At 38.3% G+C, this 21058-nt stretch overlaps 1 protein-coding gene across 1 annotated transcript in view; it reads left to right on the top strand.

Moving 5' to 3' along the window:
- DBX2 (developing brain homeobox 2) overlaps positions 1–19150 on the top strand; it is a 41150-nt gene extending 22000 nt beyond the window's left edge. The window contains exons 3-4 of the mRNA XM_001092529.5: positions 9418–9605; positions 16824–19150. Coding sequence (XP_001092529.3) covers positions 9418–9605; positions 16824–17156 — 521 coding nt within the window. The 3' untranslated portion in view covers positions 17157–19150. The remainder of the gene's footprint in view (positions 1–9417; positions 9606–16823) is intronic.
- Positions 19151–21058: the final 1908 nt, after the last annotated feature.

Genomic DNA, 21058 nt, shown 5'->3' with positions numbered 1-21058 from the left:
TTGAATAGGTGTTGACTTCTCAAAAGTACAGGGACGGCTGTTCCATAGATAAATGGCATTCAGTCAACCAAGAACAATGTTTAAAGGGGTCAGAGACTCAAAGACAATGGATTTTCCAAGTTGATGGCTCTATTCAGCAGTTCTAGAGAGGCAGTGAAAGTATTGGAGTAACATTCCTGGAATGGAGTTCCTTTTCTCCCCAAATGTTCTTAAGCAGTTAAAGGGTGGGTGATGGGTGGGGGAGGGGAACTGCTTAGCAATATGGGGTGGTTGTCTCTGATCTTGTCTATAGCCCTAGTCTGAGCATAACATGAAACCTAACAGGGCTACTTATAAAGTCCTGATTTTTGGTTTCCAAAAACAAGTGAAGAATAGGGGAGGGGGAGAATGGCTGAATAGAACAAAGCAGGAAAGCGTTGTACTGTCAGCTCAGTATGTGTCTACAAAATGATACAGGGTTTTTGGATTGTGCTTTTGGAAATAGGCCATCCAGAACAAGAGACATCAGAGTGCTATTGGACTCTGAATGGTCAGACTGCCTGCACCTGTTCAGTTCTGGAGACCCACTTTAAAAGGTACATTGAACAAACTCTCATATGAAAACCAGGTTAAGAGGTGTACAGCAACTTAAAATAGCAAAGACTCTGTATGACTGTTAGGAATTTTGGGGAAAAAATTGAGTATTTTTGTCCTGGAGAAGAGAAATGCTAGGGAGAACATGAGAGTTTTCTTTAACTCAGGTCTGCTGTATTCATATAGATATGAAGTGTAGAACTGGGACCAATGAGTGGAGTTTAGGGAAAGTTAATTTTTGGCTTGTTTTAAGGGAATGATTTCTAGCAAATCAAGCTGTTTGATAAGTGTTATCATGTGGCACCCCCAAATACAAGATTATATAGAGACAGAAGGATAGACTTTTAATTTAAATCACACGGGTTTGGCAAATGCTGTGTCTTTTCTCTCTGAACTTCAAATCTGCAAAAATTACATCTCTCTCTCTCTCTCTCACACACACACACACACACACACACACACACACACACACACTTGAAAATAAGAAGGGTAAGGAAGCTTTTCATGGAAGAGAAGCCCCTGAAAGGTAGGAGGTAGGAAGTCTCAACTGTGAGGAATATTGCAGCAGGAAAAGGTGCGCACACAGACAAGAAACATCTCCCATTTGAGGAAAACTGACTCCAGGAGGGAGAGACACAGACTCAAGGTTTGAAATGAGCTACTTTTGAGGAAATAGTTAATAGAGGCTGATGGTGTTGTAGCTAGCCTGTTGGAGAGGCCTGGATTAAACAAATGACCTCTTATCCCTTTCAGTTCTGAAAAGCTATTGAATCTATATAAAAGGATGAAAGAATTCTGTTTCTGAAAGTGTTATTGGTAGCCCCCGGCTTGAGTTATCCTGAAATAATCCTATTTTTTACTAAAAGCTTTGAGAGGTTTAGATTCAATGGTGCTTTAAAGACTTATGCTATTGTTTTCCTTACAAAGTCGGGGGATACCGGGTTATGAATTAGTTTTTAATATGGAAAAACTGTAAACTTAGAAAGCAAACATTAAACAACATGACTTGTTAGAAGTGGACTTTATATAGCACTCCTTGGCCTACCTCAGGGTAGCCCAGGTTGCAAGCAAAGGCTGGAACAGAACAGGAAACAGAGAGAAGGCCAGTGCCATGGCAGGTGCTGGAAACTATACTGGGGCAAAGAGCAGCACTGGACATGCATGATCCAGAAGCCTTTCTAGAGCTTCTCGAAGCAATAGGTGAAAAGATACAGGAGAAAGGAAGTGTCCCCGAATGGGATCAATGATCCAGAGATTAACATGAGTTCCTTGTGAGTCTAAACATTACACACATTACCCGCAAGCTGTTCACAGTACAAGATGCTTTTGAATTGCAATGGTAGATAGGCCAGAGCTGCAGCTATTTGCTCGTGGTCTGATGTTTAGAAAGTGACTGGATAAGGTCTCTCTGTTTGGTAGTGTTTGCTGGCTGCTACAGACAGCATTGCCCTGTCTTCAGAGTTAAGTCATGTTTTCTGGAAGTTGAGGCAATAGAGAGAGGCAATGATGACCACTAGATTGTCCAATGCTGTGTTTCTGTTTCTCTGTCTCTCTGTCTCCCCCCACCTCCCCTCCACAGCATACCTCCATTTGTAGCACCCTTCACTGGGCCCTCATACAGGGCTGCTGGGGAATACAGTGATTAGGGAGCATGTCAGGGTCCAGGGAATCATACCTTTGAAAAGTTTTCTATCCCGGGTCACTCTTTTTTTTAATTTTTTAAAGATGGAGTCTTGCTTTGTCATCTAGCCTGGAGTGCAGTAGTGGCACGATCTTGGCTCACTGCAACCTCTGCCTCCCAGGTTCAAGCACTTCTGCCTGCCTCAGCCTCCTGAGTAGCTGGGATTATGGGCACACACCACCACACCCGGCTAATTTTAGTATTTTTAGTAGAGACAGAGTTTCACCATGTTGGCCAGGCTGTTCTCAAACTCCTGACCTCAGGCAATCCGTCCACCTCGGCCTCCCGAAGTACTGGGATTACACGCATAAGCCACTGCACCCAGCCTATCCTGTGTCATTCTGCTATTTTAATGTGACTCTTCCCACTTCCCCACTTCTTTCCTTGCCCACTCGTACCTTTGATGATCTTTGATGTAATTTGACAAAGGCATTGATTTGCCTACCTCTGCTTTGATGTGTGACTTTAATTGCACAACTTAACTTTCTAGAACCTAGGTTTTTCCTGTAAACAATGGGGGAAGTAATTTCTTCTTCCAGGGATTGTTGTAAAGATTACATGACATAATGCATGTAGTTGGCACATATGTCAGCACATGTAAGCCCAAATATATGTGGAAGCTGCATAATAATAATAATATCCTCGAACTGATAGAGACTGTAGCTCCTTGAATTGGTGACTCCAGCTTTTAAAGCCTCATTTCTGCTACATGCCTTATTCTCCATGCCTGTTTCTTTTTATATTGTTTGTTTATTTTTGTTTATCTGGAAGTATCCATAAAAGTCAGACATTTGTCATAAATTTATGAATAGTTGGACATGTGTTATGGAGACATAAAATTTAGGGGCTTATATGTATATTTAGAAGATATGAAAGTGGTATGGGTTCATCAATGTGGTTTGTGGTTAGATCCAGAGATTGCCCATAAAAGACATGAGTGAGCCATGGGAAGGAGCATCAGTGGTGGTTTAGGAATAGCAGCATTGTCATATGCTTCTTGTAGGAACCACGTTACATCACTTTATGAGAACAAGCTTGATTTGTGTATTGAAGTCAGTACTAAAAGAAACCAGACAACTAGTAAAGAAGGAAAAAATACAATATTCTTTATTTTTGGTGTTTTGTTTTTGCTTGTCTATTGGTTGAGTTCTTGTTTGTTATAGGGCACTGAAACTTGAGGACCAGACCCAGTAGTTAACCCTTTGATCCTTACAGCCACTCCAGGTCTCACCTTTCAAGATCAAGGGCTAGTTTGGGTTGATGATGCCCCAAATGTTAATATATACCACAATGGTAAGAATAATTTATTTGTAGGCTTTCTTGATGGGAATATTTATCGGGGGAACCCACCCCCAATATTTCAATGTAGATTCTTTCTGTTTTCCCAAAGTGTCATCTGGCTGAGAAATAAAGAGAAAGAGTACAAAGAGAGGAATTTTACAGCTGGGCCTCTGGGGGTGACATCACATATCGGTAGGACCATGATGCCTCCCTGGGCTGCAAAACCAGCAGGTTTTTATTAAGGACTTTAAAAGGGGAGGGGATGTACAAACAGGGAGTAGGTCACAAAGATCACATGCTTCAAAGGGCAAAAGAGAGAACAAAGATCACATGCTTCTGAGGCCAATAAAGATCACAAGGCAAAGGGCAAAGCAAAGATCACAAGCAAAGGGTGAAATCAAAAACTCCTGAAGAGGGTCTATATTCAGCTGTGCATGCATTGTCTTGATAAACATCTTAAACAACAGAAAACAGGGTTCGAGAGCACGGGACTGGTCTGACCTCAAATTCACCAGGGTGGGGTTTTTTCCCCACTCTAATAAACCTGAGGATAGTGCAGGAGACCAGGGCGTATTTCAGTCCTTGTCTCAACTGCAGAAGATAGACACTCCCAGAGCGGCCGTTTATAGACCTGCCCCCAGGAATGCATTCCTTTCCCAGGGTCTTAATTATTAATATTCCTTGCTAGGAAAAGAATTTAGCAGTATCTTCCCTACTTGCAATCCATTTATAGGCTCTCTGCAAGAAGAAAAATATGGCTGTATTCTGCCCGACCCTGCAAGCAGTCAGACCTTATGGTTGTCTTCCATTGTTCCCTGAAAATCGCTGTTATTCTGTTCTTTTTCAATGTGCACTGATTTCATATTGTTCAAACACAGGTTTTACAATCAATTTGTACAATAGTGGTCCTGAGGGGACGTACATTCTTAGCTTACAAAGATAACAGAATTAAGAGACTGAAGTAAAGACAGGCATAAGAAATTATAAGAGTATTATTTGGGAACTGAAAAATGTCTATGAAATCTTCACAATTTATGTTCATAGGTTAAAGTAAAGACAGGCTTAAGAAATTATAAAAGTATTAATTTTGGGAACCAATAAATGTCCATGAAATCTTCACATTTTATGTTCCTCTGCCGTGGCTCCAGCCGGTCCCTCCATTTGGGGTCCCTGACTTCCCGCAACAAATCTTTTTCTTTACTTAAAAACAACTTGTTAGGGAAACCTATGGGTTGCTACTAAAAGTTTTAGGGGCATTTAAATGAGTTTTATTTCCTTACTATTTTATTTTAACTTGTAGATCTTGGTTAGGAAGAGCCACAATTAATAGAATCTTGAGCCTTACTTATACAAATTCTACTTAGAAAAAAAAGGGTACATATTTTTTCCATTACCATAAATTTGTTTTAGACTCTGTATATAGACATAAAAGGTTTTTTTAACTCAAGAGGACATTTGCCTTTCTAAAATGCTAGGTTGGTTATGTCCTTCTTGAAAGGCTTCCCTTGACAAGTTATAACCTAAACTTGTTTCAGGCACCCTTGACAGTAATCTGTCTTTCCGGCTTTTCTCCTGTGTTCTTTCCAGTCATACCCTGCAATCCAGAAATACTAGGTTATGTGAGATTCTTAGGTCTGCCATGTTTCACACTTGTCTTCACCTGGCTTCATGCCTCTGCAAATGCTAATTCCTCTACCTGCCTTTCCCTTGTGAGCCAGCAAGAGGAATTGCTGTTCTTCTAGGTGCTGCTCTCTCTTAGGACCTACTTTGTTGACCATCCTAATTCAGTGGCTTCTTATCTGGTGCACTAATGCCTTCTGTGCTGTGGTCTCATCCCACTGTATTGTGGCTGTATTCTTCTTGGACTTTTCCTTATCAACTGTGAACACCTTAAGGATGGATTTGGATTCATCGTTGATTATTGCTCAACAATGACTTGGTAACTGACAGGTTATTCCCAAAAAGGTTGCTACAATGCTTGCCTGTTTTCATTAGAAAATAGAACCAAACTTAAAACATGGACAGTGGAGATGAATTATTTGTCCAGAATTCTATAATGCAATGACACAGTTTTGTGTTTACTTTTGTCTTTTCCATTTTTTCTCTGCATTTTTGCTTAGTTGTGAACATAATATGTATCTTAAATATCATACTTTTAAAAATCATAGTGTAAGTACTTTCTTTGCTGCTGCCTAATCTTCATAGTTCTCATCTTTAATGATTCATTTAAATTTTACCAAGTGGATAATTTACATATGCATTTCTTTACCAGTGGATATTTATTTTTCCTCCTAATTTTTAATACTTATTGCTGTAATAATTGTATATTGGATACATTTAGAAATTAAGAATGCCAGAGTGCAGAGGAAAGAGCCACTGATTTGAATTCAGAAGATCTTGGTGCCAGCTTTGCTCCATGTCCTTTGTGTGTCTTTGGACCTTGACTGCTCTGAACACGTCTTCATCTATAGTGAGGGATATCTGTGGCATATGATTCTTGTAAAGATCAAATAAAATCCAACAATGGGAAGTGAAGTAGATTTGTAGGATCCTTAATGTGAGCCAACCACTGAAATTTTGCTATCTTATTTCATTGAATCTTGGGAGCAGCCTTATAAAATCAGCTGGAAGAGACTGAATAACTTGCTTTAAGACATGCATGTAAGGGCTGAGATCCAAACCAAGGAATGCTCAGAGAAGAAACACACTTAGGAAAAGATGCACATATTGAGATATTCAGAATATTTTTATTATTGATCAATATTTCATAAAACTGCTTAAATCTCTGATAAAGAATAGTGAATCTAGTTGTCAAAGTCTGACTTCAAGATATGATCTTGGTATGAGACAGGCAAAAAGAATTAGTGATGTAACAGGGGAAATAACCAACATCCTATGTGAAGATGAATGGAGGGGCATCAATGAAAGTAGACCTTTATAGAGAATTGGGCTTGATGACATCTCAAGGTTATGGCAATTCAAAGAAGATACAGAGTTACAGAGCTGGAAGGAAAGAGGGAGAAGTTAGTGGTTCATTTTGCAGAGTGAGGATGAATTGTAATGAGATGTAACCCGGGGCTTAGCCAGGAGATGTTTGTAATCTTTTAGACAAATAGAAAAGGAAGCTGCCACATTGTAGAAGCCAAATTGACAAGATTTGTTGTCATTTTCCGTCTACATGTCAGATAACGCCAGTATTGTGTAGGGTTAGTACATTTATTGTGGTATCTGTCTCCTGGGTTTGAAACCCTAGCTTTGTGACCTTGAACAAAGTTACTTAACCTTCCTAAGTTTCATTTTATTTCTGTAAAATGGAGAGAGTAATAGTAGCATTCATTCCATACATTCAATGTGAGAATTAAATGAAATAATGCATGTCAGTGGCTTAACACAAAGTAATCATTAATAGTGGTGTTTAGTGTATGTTTATTATTATGTCCTGTCCTACTTCTATTGATCTTCATTACCTGCCCAAACCCTTGCAGTTCTCTATTATCTGACTCCATTCCACTTTAGAGGTCCAAATGTCTTCAAAGGCCTGGCAGGTAAAAAACAAGCTAAGCAAGACTGTGGCATACTGGGGCCACATGTTCCATATAAAAAAGAGGCACCTGCTACTCACTTTAAGCCCAGTGTGGTTACCTTTGAAGAGGTGTCAGAAACCTGGACTTTATGTGGAACTTCCCGCTTTTTAAATGTGTATAACTAAATAAGAATTCTTAACCAACATGCTAAGACCAAAAAAAGCCCATTTGCAGACTGGATATGGTTGCCCTCTTGCAGCCTCTGCTTTATGCCTTTCTGCAGCCTTGATGACTGCTTACTTTTCCTTGCATAGACTTTATTCCTTGTGCTTTGAGACATACTAGTAACTGTTTGAATTGGCTTTGGTTCTTTCTCTCTTTAACGGTATTGTTCTTTTAGACTTGACTTGACCTGACTATTTTCTCTGAATTCATCATTTCCTCCTCTGTGGTGCCAGTGCACTTTGCAGATCTTTCTATTCTAGTACTTAAGACATTCATTTACTTGTTTATTCAGTAAATAATTATTAAGCAGCAGAATGCATAGTAGCTATAACCATAAGCCTGCCTTCCTGGTGCTATGTTACAGAGTTAATGTTCATGAGTCACCCCTCCCATAAGAAAGTGAGCTCCTTTAGGGTGGGAACCATGTGCTCTTTGTCTGGTTTCTTCAGCAATTGGCTCTGTGAGCCTGACACCCAGTGTATTAGTTTTCTATTTTTGCTGTAACAAATTACCATGAACTGAGTATCTTAAAGCAACAAGTACTTATTATTTTATAGTTATAGAGGTCAGACCCTGAAATGGGTCTCACAGGGCTAAAATCAAGCAGGGCTGTGTTCGTTGTGTAGGCTCTGGGGAGAATCTGTTTCCTTGTCTTTTCCAGCTTCTTGAGGCTGCCTGCATTCCTTGGCTTCTGGCCCCTTCCTCCAACCTCAAAGCGAGAATGTAGCATCTTGAAATCTCTCTCTGACTAGGACCTCCTAATTTGCCTCCCTCTTCCAATTGTAAGGAATCTTATGATTACATTGGGCCCATCTGGATAATACAGGATACTTCATCTCAAGGTCAGTTGATTAGCAACTTTAATCAATTTGCAACCTTAATTCCCCTTGCCATGTAACATAACATATTCACAGGTTCTGGGTATTAGGACATGGACATCTCTGAGAGCCATTTCTCTGCCTGCCACACCTGGGAAGCAGAATGAGTGAATGAACCATGAAAGCCTATAAACTCTCAGAGCATGGGAACCAGTATTGTGCTAGGCACAAAAAGGCAGAAAGAGGAGTTTCTGCCTTTTTGACCTCAAGGAGTTGATGATCAGTGGAATTGCAGGGGAGTGACTGAGAGCCCTTCAGTTCTCTCTTCTCTTCTCAGATTAAACATCTCTGACTTTTGCAAGTTTTCCCTGTCCCAGGTTTATGTCAGACCCCTTGTTTTGTGTTCCCAAATCTCCCTCTTTAGGAATGCAACACATTCGTGATGCTAGTTCAATAAATGCCCTTCTACAATATTTTACAGGTAAGGAGGGCAATTAAACATATCTGTCTTATTTCTCATTGTGTAGTATTGAGCAGAGTGTCTGGCATATGGTAAGTGTTCAAAATTTTGTTGAAAAAATGAGTAAATAAACAAATGAAGAATTAGAGAAAAATGAAGTTTTTAAATCACCTACTACTTAATCCATATTGGGGCTTTGTAACCGGGACCTTGGGCTGTCTGATGTGGCATGCAAAATCGGAAGGATGAGCAAATGTACATTTCCCCTGCACTGTGGAGCAAAGAGTATTTATCAGATTCTCGAAGGAGTCTATATTAGTCTGTTCTCATGCTGCTAATTAAGACATACCAGAGACTGGGTAATTTATAAAAGAAAGAGATTTAATTGACTCACAGTTCAGCATGACTGGAAGGCCTCAGGAAGCTTACAGTCATGGCAGAGGGGGAAGCAAGCGTGTCCTTCTTCACATGGCAGCAGGGAGGCAAAGAATGAGAGAAGTGCAGAGCAAAGTGGGGAGAAGCCCCTCACAAAACCGTCAGATCTCATGAGACCTCATTCACTTTCATGAGAACAGCACAGGGGAACCACCCCCATGATTCAGTTACCTCCCACGAGGTCCCTCCCTCAGCACGTGGGGATTACAATTCAAGATGATATTTGGGTGGGGCCACAGAGCCAGACCATATCAGAGTCCATAGCCAAAAAGAGATTAGGAAGTACTGCTTTAAGTGAGCAGAGTTGAAATGAGGTCATTTGGCCATAGTACAGAGTAGGAGGATACCATATTGTCCCACGAAAGACTGACTTCTTTCTGAAGCTAACTGGGCTTTTGTATCTTTTTCCCTCGACTCTAGGAGAAGAGAGCGTGCTGCCTCTCCTGACACAGGACTCTAATTCCAAGGCTCGGAGGGGCATTTTAAGAAGAGCTGTCTTTTCTGAGGACCAGAGAAAGGCTCTGGAGAAAATGTTTCAGAAGCAGAAATATATCAGCAAAACAGACAGAAAGAAACTTGCCATCAACTTGGGACTGAAGGAATCACAGGTACTAATGAGCAGGAAGATGTCTACTGCCTCTGATATCTTGTGAGATCAGATGAAATCAGTTGTGTTCAGGGTGGTGGGCCATAGGAAACTGCTTCTGATTTCTTAAGGCACACAATGGAATCCATTTATTTGGCAAATGTTTCTTATACCAGGCATGGTGCTAGAGCCTGAGGTGTTCTTGAAATGCTTTTCATATTTTTTTAGTGGGTGGAGATATATGTCCCATTTCCTATTTGGAAACAGATCCATTTGCTGAGAGGTCTAGGTTTTTGCCATTGGGCTGCTTAGTTCTTTTCAAATGAAGAGAAATGCTAAGGATGTGGTAATTACGTTATAAATCGTTTGCTCTGTGTTCAGAGAAACAGGTTAAATAATTCTTCAAAAAGCAGGAACCACTTTTCCTATCTTTCTTTTCATTTCCAATCCAAAATCAAAGCATGAATGAGTGACTCATGAATACTTCTTAATGGGTTTCATGATTTTGTTCTTTAGGTTTATGTCAAGTTCAATTAAGCAGTTTCACATTTGCAACACTTACATAGCTTTCTTGTTCATTGAGGTTTTGTATAATTGTGAATGGGACTTTCTGGCTTTTGGAGTTGTATAATACTCCATTTAACGTTTGACCTACTTGTTGCAAATAATCAATATCATAAGGCACTAGAAGTTGCCTATTTAACCCTCCTTATAATTGTCGTGTGAAATACACATTATAATAATCCCTGTTTTCTAAATGAAAAAATAAGAAACTGAATGTAGGTTCTATATCATGTAGTAAAGAGGTTTCGGAGGTAGGCTCCCACCTTAGACAACCTGACTCTGGGGTTTGTGTTCTCTTTAACCTAAAAATACCACGTACAGTTGTGCATAGAGTTCACTGTACAAAGGCGTCTGGCCAAAAGGAATGGTGGCAGCTGAAATGCAGCACGAACACTGTTTGCCAGGTTGAGTTTTCTGGTGCAGGCCTACATCTGCCTGGAATTTTTGAATTAACATAAAGGGACTAAAGAGTTAGAGGAGGCTCTGGGCTAACCACCATACTCTACTGTTGTTCCTCACTACCGATGACTTGGTGGTTAATTTTGGATCTTATTAAAACCAGTTATTGGCTGGATGCGGTGGCTCACGCCTGTAATCCTAGCACTTTGGGAGGCTGAGACAGGTGGATCATGAGGTCAGGAGATCGAGACCATCCTGGCTAACACGGTGAAACCCTGACTCTACTAAAAATACAAAGAAAATTAGCCGGGTGAGGTGGTGGGCTCCTGTAGTCCCAGCTACTTGGGAGGCTGAGCAGGAGAATGATGTGAACTCGGGTCGCAGAGTTTGCAGTGAATCGAGTTTGCGCCACTGCGCTCCAGCCTGGGTGACAGTGTGAGACTCCATCTCAAAAAAACAAAAAAATAAACACAGTTATTATTGGACTAAACTCTCCTTGACCCTAGGGAAGTGTCTTCACAAGCTGCTTGCCCCAACTTTGTCAAGTAGTAGGAAGCTGCACGAGGTGTAGTAGAGGGTAATTGGCCTATATTAGTCAGTCTGTGCTCTCCTAGCTGTGTGGTACTAATGAGTCCATAACCTTAATTGGTTGTTCTGTGCCTCAGTTTCTCACTTAAAAAAACAGAAACAAATATAAGAATTCTGTCTATGTCACAAAGCAGTTTTGTGTATATAACAGATAAATCAGCAGCCAGATCTTGATGGTCTGTTGTGTGCAAGACACTGTGCTAGGTAGGCAATAACAGGGAATAGTGATAAATACTGAATAAGACACAGTCTGTGCACCTCAGAAGCTTCCACACCCGATGGAAACTCATAAAAAGTTTGATAAAACTATATAATAATAGAGACAGTATCACGTGGTAGGTTAGATATACTGCCCAATAAGGGGATCAGTTCTCAAAGTTACTTATCTCTCTGAAGCCTTTTGTTGATCACCATCTCTGCAAAGGACAGCCGTGTGATGGGTCCATATACGACTTCTGGAAAGTCTAGTGATGGAACTCTCTGATCTCAGAGGAGCTGTTGGGCCTGAGAGAGGATATCAGGGGAGCTCAGTGGGCCTGGCCTGCATCTCACTGGTGTAAGAAGCTCCTATTATCAGAGGGGAGACAACAGGCAGGTTTGGGAGCTTGGAGAGCCTCTGGTTGAGTTGAAACTTGAAGTAGGTGTTAAAAGATGGAAAGCAGTGGAAAGTAGCTAAGTTCCATCTGACAGTGCTCTGAGAAATTGTGAAAATCTCTGATAGTACATATTGTGGTCCCAAAAAGAGACTTCTGAAAAGAGAATGCAACAGACATATATAAAAATTATGGGGTATGACCACAATCTCTCCTCCTGCCTCAAAAACAACTATTTTCCTATTTGTATGCTATCTTGTTCTTATCCATAGGCATATGGTTTTACATAGTTAATTATATTGTGTTTAAAATTTGGTGCCTCAGGAGTGAGTACTTTCTGTCTTATTGAATCACAGAAGTAATTTAACATTTTCTTATTTGTAAATCTATCCATTACACAAATGTATCAATTACACAATTGTAGTATATCGATTATAACATTACAATTTGTAAATATATCAGTCTTATTTGTAAATGTATCAGTGTATCAGTTACAGCATCTCAGAATTTAACATTTTCTTGTTTGTAAATATATCCATTACACAAATGTATGAATTACACAATTATATCAATGATAACATTACAATTACAATTTGTAAATATACCAGTCTTATTTGTAAATATATCAGTATATCAATTACAGCATCTCAGAAGTAATTTAACATTTTCTTATTTGTAAATACATCAATTACAATATATCAATTACATGATATTTATTGTGGTGAATTCAATTAAAAAGGAAACCTGTAAAGATAAAAGTGAAAACTCATCTTACTCTCCTCGAATCCAATTCCTTGGTTACTTCTGTCATTCACAAATGGCCCTTGTTTGAATTTTTGACACATCATGTATTATTTTAAAAATAAATTTATATGTGTATTGTATATGCATGAACATATAGTAACACAAACACTTGCATGCTTACCATGTGCCCTTACATTTTGTGTCAATTAATTCATACAAAAATTTTATGAAGTAACTACTTTTACTACCTCTATTTTACAAGTGAAGAGGCTGATAATTGTGTTTGTGTATATATATACATATATATACATATACATACTTACATAAAAATTTAATCATATTGTGCATGTATTTTGACATTTTCTAAAGAACAGTACAAATCACCTGTATATCCAGCTCACAGATCTAGCAGTAGAGGCCAGAAGATCCTCCACGTATCCCCTCCCACTCACTATCTGCTCCTTCCAAGGGTATCCTCTATCCTAACTTGTAACTTCTTAGTTTTGCCTCTTTTTGTACTTTTATATAAGTAGTATTATTCAGTGTGTAGACAGAATGTGTTATATCCATATAGTGGAATATTATTTACCCATAAAAAAGAATGAATTACTTACTGATAATACTACAACATGGATGAACCTTGAAAATATTATACTGAGTGAAATAACTCACTTACAAGGACCACATATTATATGATTCCATTAATTTGAAGGTCCAGAATGGGGAAATCTATACAGACAGGAAGTAAATGAATCTACTTAGGGCTGGGGGAAATAGGGAATAGAACAGAGATAGCCAAAGGGTGTGGGATTTCCTTTTGAGGTGATGAAAATGTTCTAAAATTGGTGATGGTTGCATTATCTGTGAATACATGAAAACCTTTGAACTGTACATTTTAAATGGGCGAATTGTATTGTATGTGAATTATAGGCTCATAGAGCTATTAACAAATTTTTAAAAATAGTATCATTCAGTATTATTTATATAAATAGAATTATATATGCTTCTTTTACTTAACAGTATGTTTGTGAGAATCTTCATGTTGTGTGTATTAACAGCTCATGTGTATTCATTGCTGTGTAGTACTACCATTATGTAGTATACCACAGTTCATCCATTTACTGATGGTGGGCATCTGTATTGTTCCCAGTTTTGGGCTATTATGAATAATGCTACTGATAATGTGTATTGTTTGGTGCTTTTTTCCTTTTTGAATATTATGGATTGCTTCCTTCCATGTCAGTACATACGGATCTACTTCATTCTTTTTTTGTGTTTCGTAACAGACCATCATTTCACCATCCTCAATTTTAAGTTACTTCCAATTTTCACTATCACAAATTTTTATGCACTTTAAAAATATTTTGTAAGAAGAGAGTGTGAGTGAGATTTATGTGTAAAAGTGTACGTACATTTAAAATGTGGCAGATTAAAAATTCCTTTCCAGATACAACATTGTATCAAATTAGATACTGACATATGAAAATTTCATTCTTACTAACAAATAGTTCCATTTTGCAAAACCTCTACCATTTATGATTTGAAAAATGTTGCCACTCTCATGGGCAATGCTATTTGTTATTTTTCAATTTGAATTTTCCTAACTACCAGAACGTGAGGGGCTTTTAATTGTTTTATTGGCCACTTGTAGTGTGTGAATTGGCCTTTTCATGGCTGCATCTTTTTTTTTTTTTAATCATATTGTCTTTTTATTGATATGTAGCAATACTTTGGCTGTTAGTCAAGAATTATGGAATATTATAGTTAGGAAATTTTTCCTGTTTCAGATGTTGCAAAAGTCCTTTCTAAGTTTGTGACTTTTTTTATTGAGGTAAAATATGCATAGCAGAATTTATTATTTTAACCTTTTTTAAGTGTTCAGTTCAGTGACATTAAGTACATTGACATTGTTGTGAAACCATCACCACCATTCATCTCCAGAAACTTTTTCATCTTGTAAAACTGAAACTCTGTATCTATTAAACAATAATTCACCATTTCCCCCTCTCCCACCTCCTGGCACCCACTATTGTACTTTATGTTTCTATTAATGACTATTCTAAGGCTCTCATATGAGTGGAATAATATGGCGTTTGTGCTTTTATGCCTGGCCTATTTTATTTAGCATAATATCTTCGAGGTTCATTTCTGTTGTAGCATGTGCCAGAATTTCCTTCCTGTTCAAGGCTGAATAGTATTCCTTTGTATGTATATACCACATTTTATTTATCCATTTATCTGTTCCTACAAGCTTGGTTGCTTCCCATTTTTGGCTATTGTGAATAATGCTGCTGTGAACATGGATGTACAAATATCATTTAGATTTCTTGCTTTTAGTTTTGTTGGGTAGTTTCTGGCTTGTTCATATGTTTGTACAGAAATTTCTCATTTTTATGTATTCGGCTCCTTTATATCTTTTCTTTTCCATGTATCCTCTGTTTTATGTCATGCTTATGAAAACATTCGTCTCCCCAAGACTATCATGATAATCTCTATTTTCTTTTAAAACTTTTGCAGTTTTATTTTTATATTTAGCTATTTAATCTATCTGGAATTTGTTTTTGCATTTCTTGAGAGGTAGAACTTTCAATGTTACTCCCCATATATGCATTTGTCTCAACACGGTTGATTGTGAGGAAACTCCTTTTATGCTTTTTTTTCTTTGAGATATCACTTAACAACAAATATTTATAGATATACAGAAAAGCTAAGAGAAGAGGAAATAACGAATGTGATGATAAAGGAAAGAATCACCATTGAAAACAAAAAACTGTCTCAGTGAAAACCCATTAGAAATACTTGGCATGATTTCTAGGAATAAATGTCCACTGCAAACAATAAATGAGCTTATGAGTAGAACCAAGTGCTGTGGTATGTACACATTAGTTCTGTTTTCATATGAAAAGCCTTAATCATGGTGTTGTAACTGAGATGACAGTCTTTTGCACTGAATTGCCTGGGGTAGATTTCTTCCATTTTGAACACTGCCAATCAAGTTGAAAGAAAGAAGAAATTGTTTTTCCAATCTGGAATGAGAGCCTCAGATAGAATTTTTTTCTTCACTGAGAGAAATACTTGGTTGATATAATAATTATTTCTTCAGGTAAAAATTTTCTAGTTTTTGTTTTAAAAATAGAAATCAACTAAATTGTTAGTGTAAGGATGTGATGCAATACACAGGAAAGAATGTGATTGGCTTTTAAGCTTCCAGGAAACCAGTTGTGAAGTTGTCAGCTCAGGCACAGTTGACTACACAGTGTATAAAGAGGGAGGTTAGTAATAAAGACTCAAGTGGCATGGGTTGGGGGTAGGTATGGTTCAAATTAGGAACCACCATCATAAGCACTTTTGGCTTAATTACAATTAGTTGTTATTTATTGAGCCTAATTCTTACAGTTTGATAAATCCTGGGAGTAATCAAGACTTGGAAACTGTATAAAGCCTGCAATTTATCAAAGCATTACAGAATGCATTCTTAATTTAGTCTCAGAAAGCTCCTGATGAGGTCTGAATGTTTATAAGAGCCTGGGCCCTGGAGTCAGACAGTCATGAATTCTAGTCTCAGTGCTTCCATTTCACTAGCTGTGTGACCATGAGCTAGTTAATATCTCCAAACTTCAGTTTTTTTAACATGTGAAATGAGGACTTCTTACAGCCATTCTGAGGATCAAATTATAAAATCCATCCCGAGTGCATAGCCTGATGCCTGGCACTAAATAAACACTCAGATGCTAATACTAGCCCATCCATTTTCTTTGAATAAATAATTCAGCACAGACTAGATGATATTTTAAAATATCTAGGAGTTAAATGAATTTTGAAAGCTATCAGACTTACAGGGTGTAACCAATTTATCACAGTTGTTTTGTTTCAAATGTGTGTATGGGGATATTAGATTAAGATATTTTTGGCAGGGTGTGGTGGCTCATGCCTGTAATCCCACCACTTTTGGAGGCCAAGGCGGACAGATTCTTTGAGCTCAGGAGTTCAAGACCAGCCTGGGCAACATGGTGAAACACTGTCTCTACAAAAAAAATATAAAAATTAGCCTGTTGTGGTGGTGCGTGCCTGTCATCCTAGCTACTCAGGAAGCTCAGGTGGGAGAACTGCTTGACCCTGGGTGGTGGAGGTTGCAGTGAGCTGAGATTGCACCAGGGTAACAAAGAGAGACCCCATCTCAAAAAAAAAAAAGATATTTTGAAGGAGTTCATGTGAAAAGCCACAAGGACTTTTTGAGGTCGGCTCTCATAAGGTATTCTGTAGAAGGGATAGTAGAAGCAATTACAGTTTAAAATGCTGAAGTAAAATAACCTGGAATAAGTGATCATTTTGTGCAATTATTTTGTCAATAGGTGAAAATTTGGTTTCAGAACAGAAGGATGAAATGGCGGAATTCCAAAGAAAAGGAAGTGCTTTCCAACAGGTGTATCCAAGAAGTAGGTCTTCAAGAGGATCCCCTCTCACGGTCTGCTCTGGGTTTCCCTTCTCCATGTCCTTCAATATGGGATGTCCCCCAACAGCACTCAAGTCCAAGATGGAGGAAGAATTCTCCAGAACCTTCAGAAAGACTAATCCAGGAGAGTTCAGGGGCACCACCCCCAGAAGCAAATTCACTGCAAGGTGCCTTGTATTTATGTTCTGAAGAAGAAGCTGGAAGCAAGGGTGTACTTACTGGGGCCATCTGAATGGAAGCATTCCTCCACATCAATTTAAAAGAACGCTTAGTAGTAACATTTGGGCTCTAATGCCAGCTCACCTGTACCTCATCAGTGCTTACAGCCTAACAACTTTGGAGCGATATATGAACTAATGCTTTAGGAAACTCACTCCAGTGTTCTCTTGTTTGGCCCTAGACTCAGGCTTAATTTGTAAGTGGAGTAGAATCTCCCAGGAAGTATGATGGAACTGAAAAGAAGGACAGCAACAGCTGGCTCGGTCCCTGCTCTTAGTATGTGTATATGTGTGTGTGTCTCTATGTGTGTAGATACATAAATATCCATTAAAATGTGTTAGTAGAAACTAGTTTCTCTTTAACTATTGCATTGAGTAAATTCATTTCCTTTTATGTGAAGAAAAATACCATTGACAGAATGTTATTAATTTTTTGAAAATAATGTAAAATTTGGACTTTGGTGCAAACTTTCATACCCCAAAAACATGTTTTAAAAAATCCTCTATTTTCCAACTTCTTTTGGTATCCAGCTAAGTGAATTTTAACACCTTGACTCAGCAGTCCTCATCAAATGAGCCACTGCTAGATACATACACTGAAAATATATATTTAAAATGAACCCGACAAGCAAATTAGAAGAATTTTTATATATAACTATTAGTATCCTTAATCTCCAAGTCTCTGGACCATCGGGCCATCAGGAGGCCCATTTAACTAATAAGTATTTTTTAATCTTTTCTCTGTAAATATGGGCCTAGACCAGGGTTTGCAAAATAAAATGCCTTTAAGACCCTGTCAAGTAAATAAAAGCTATGGCTCACCCAAAGATATTTGAGTCAAGTAATTTTTCAAATACTGTATTGGCCAAACAGAATATCTATGCCAAGAAGTATGTGATCTCTGGCCAAGACTAAAGAAAGCCGTGGTGTCACAGTTCTTAAATTTTTCTAACTGGACTTAAAACCACAATAACTAACAGAATCAACGATGATTTCTGTTTGCGCTTCTAGTTAGAGACTCAATCTTCCACTTAGGTGACATACACTTTACATATTAGGTTATTTTTATGTATTAACAAACACTACACAGATGTTTTGTGTTTTTTGACTACCCTGAAATCGTATCTTTCTAAAATTGCATTTCTGGTAATGATCTACTTAGTTAATCCAGAAGTTTTTACTCCAGGACCAAGAAGAAATTATGTTTCACTTTGAAGGAAATGAAACAAAAATAGGAAATGATGTGGTTTTGCCTTGAACTCTTATCAATCTGTGGACAAGAAACACTCTGAGAAGTTCATTAAGTGGCATTTTGTTAGTGAGTAAGCTGCATAATGATGGTGGCTTCTAATTTGCTGAACTCCGCTAGTCTGAGAAGTTAACGTCTTTTGAGGGTTTAGTGTTTAGAAAAGATATTTCAGAAGATAATGGTTTTAATCAACAGCAGGAGATTATTTTATATGAATAGAATTGGACTTGGTATGTCAACCCGTGTCTTTACCACATGATCTTTTACTTAAAAGTCATTTTAGAAGCGTGTCTCAGTGCCTCATTGTGGGGAATGGGAGCACGGATCTGCTGACAAAAATTTGAAATTTAAAACCAGTCTTAAAATGATTTATAGTATGGTTTCTATTCTTATAATGTTAACCTCATTTACATTTATAGGGTACTTCCTATGTGCTAGAGACTGTGCTAAGCATTTAGGGTGGATTAGCTCATCTAATCCTCATGGCAATAACGCTGTGATGTAGACGGTAATTACTATCAGGATTCCTGTTACCCAGACAAGGACACTAAGGCAGAGTATGGTTGGGGTAATTATCCAGCGTCATTAAGTTAATAAATGGGATTTGAACCCTGACACTCAAGTTTTGAATCTTGGAATCTTACCAACCATGTGGGGATTGCATACCAGTGTTATGTATTCACACAGCTATGGGATGCATTGTAAGAGATACATTTTGGGGATTGCAGTGAGATTTATTAAAGAAATTCAGAAGCTTTACCATCTTACTTGGGTAATGATTTTATCTTCAGTATTGTGTTTTCTATTAGATTTTGAACTTTAAGGAAATTAAGGAATTGCAAAATCCTTCAACTATGAAGCCTCTATAGAAAATAGTCCCATAGGAGTGTTTAAGCATAATCACTGTTATCATATATATATATGAGATATATATATAATCTATATATCACTCACTGCTAAAATAATAAAATGCTTATCTGTGGTCAGTGTTTCTTGAGAATAACTTGAAAGTCAAATAAGAGAAACCTCTGTCATGGCTATCTGATAACACAGGTAGGGCTAATTGGTTCTTAAATAATCTTCCCTCAGGGCCTAACCCAGCAGAGGCATCTAAGACCCAGCAGAGGCATCTCAGTGTAAAATTAGCTTGATATTCAAATAGATAAATCAAGCTTTTAATTGTTTTCCACTTTGGAATGTGTTAACACTTAGGAAAAGTATGCTTTAGATGGATATATTACCGGTACTTAGGAAACACATACACAGTACACATACATATGCCCGGTGTGCTTTCACTTTGCCTTTACTTGCCTGAATGGCTGGAGAGAGTGGCTGAGCCCCCTATCGTGTTGAAGGGTCTCCCTTCTCTCTTGTGCTTTGCTACCATCCTTCCTCCCCTCATGTAAATATATAATTTTCTCTGCCGTCTAGATGCAGACTCCGTTTCTTCAGTTGATGACATATTAGTAGATTTGTTGTCTGCTTTCCAGACAAATAGTGCTCTAGTGAGAGCCAGGGCCATAGAAGCCTGGAGGCTGAAGCATTTTAATTTAAAAAAACATTATCAAAAAGATCTTAAGCAGATGAGAAAAAATGGTGAGCATTATCCCCTAAGCTTTCAGAAAGATAAATACTTAGTGTTGGAAATATATAAACAGGTTAGGGTTGATCACTGGCTTTTGAGACAATGAAAACCATGATCATTAATGTTTAAAGGGCAGTTCTATTTTCTTAGTAATATGGTGGTTTGAATGGGGAACCCAATTATTCAGTCCATTGGTTCTCAAACATTAAAAGTACACGTCCATGAACATGCTATACCTTACAACCAGTTTTGGATATGTGCTCAGATTTGGGCATACACTTCATACATACTGCTTCAAAAATCCCTGCCACCCACCCCACCTCTCAAGAATCATTAATACACACTCTTGTTCACTTTTCAAATACAAGTCACAATTAAATATGCTTGTCCAAGCCACAGATATTCTTTCTGGCCCCCTTCACTCCACTTTCTGATGCATTCCCTTAAAAACTACATACCCCCCAGTGTGCTCCATGACCCCTCCCTTGATGACTAATGGTTCCATGAAGCCTATTCTACTGTGTACATAAGCTTGTTAGACACTGCATTTTGGCTATCTGAAATTCCTCAAAATATTTTTTCTCTCTAAATTTAAGCACTTACTGGGTACTATGTATGAAGCCTTATCCTAGCTCTATGTAAACAAGTATGATGAAGAGCATGGTTCTTGACCTCAAGGAGCTTCTAATCTAGTCTTCTTGCCAAGAAGAAATTCTGTGACATTTTCCATTCCGCTGGTGATGGGATCCAGTGAATTTGGGGCAAAAAATAAGCTTCTGACATCCTCCAACACGTCATCTTCCATTTGCAATGCAAGGTTCTTCCATGATCCACCATACAGAAAAATGCAAGCTGCTTGACCCTGCTGCTTTTCTGTGCTGTCCCTCCTCCATTCAGGCCACAGTGGACCCAAGAGGAGCCAGAAAGAGTCCAGGGAATTCAGTAGCTTCCTTTTGTTCAAGGCGTACCCTATTTCTATTTTTCTTTCTACCTTCTCAGCCTCAGGTCAGCCTATACCTATGGTAAGTAGGACGAGAGAAGAAAAAGCAAATAGTGCAAGTTGGGGAAGTCAGGATGAATGT

The sequence above is a fragment of the Macaca mulatta genome, chromosome 11 (genome assembly GCF_049350105.2).
Source record: "Macaca mulatta isolate MMU2019108-1 chromosome 11, T2T-MMU8v2.0, whole genome shotgun sequence".
Taxonomy (NCBI): Eukaryota; Metazoa; Chordata; class Mammalia; order Primates; family Cercopithecidae; genus Macaca; species Macaca mulatta.
Note: the sequence above shows the minus strand (reverse complement) of the source record. Positions and strands in the feature narration are given on the sequence as shown.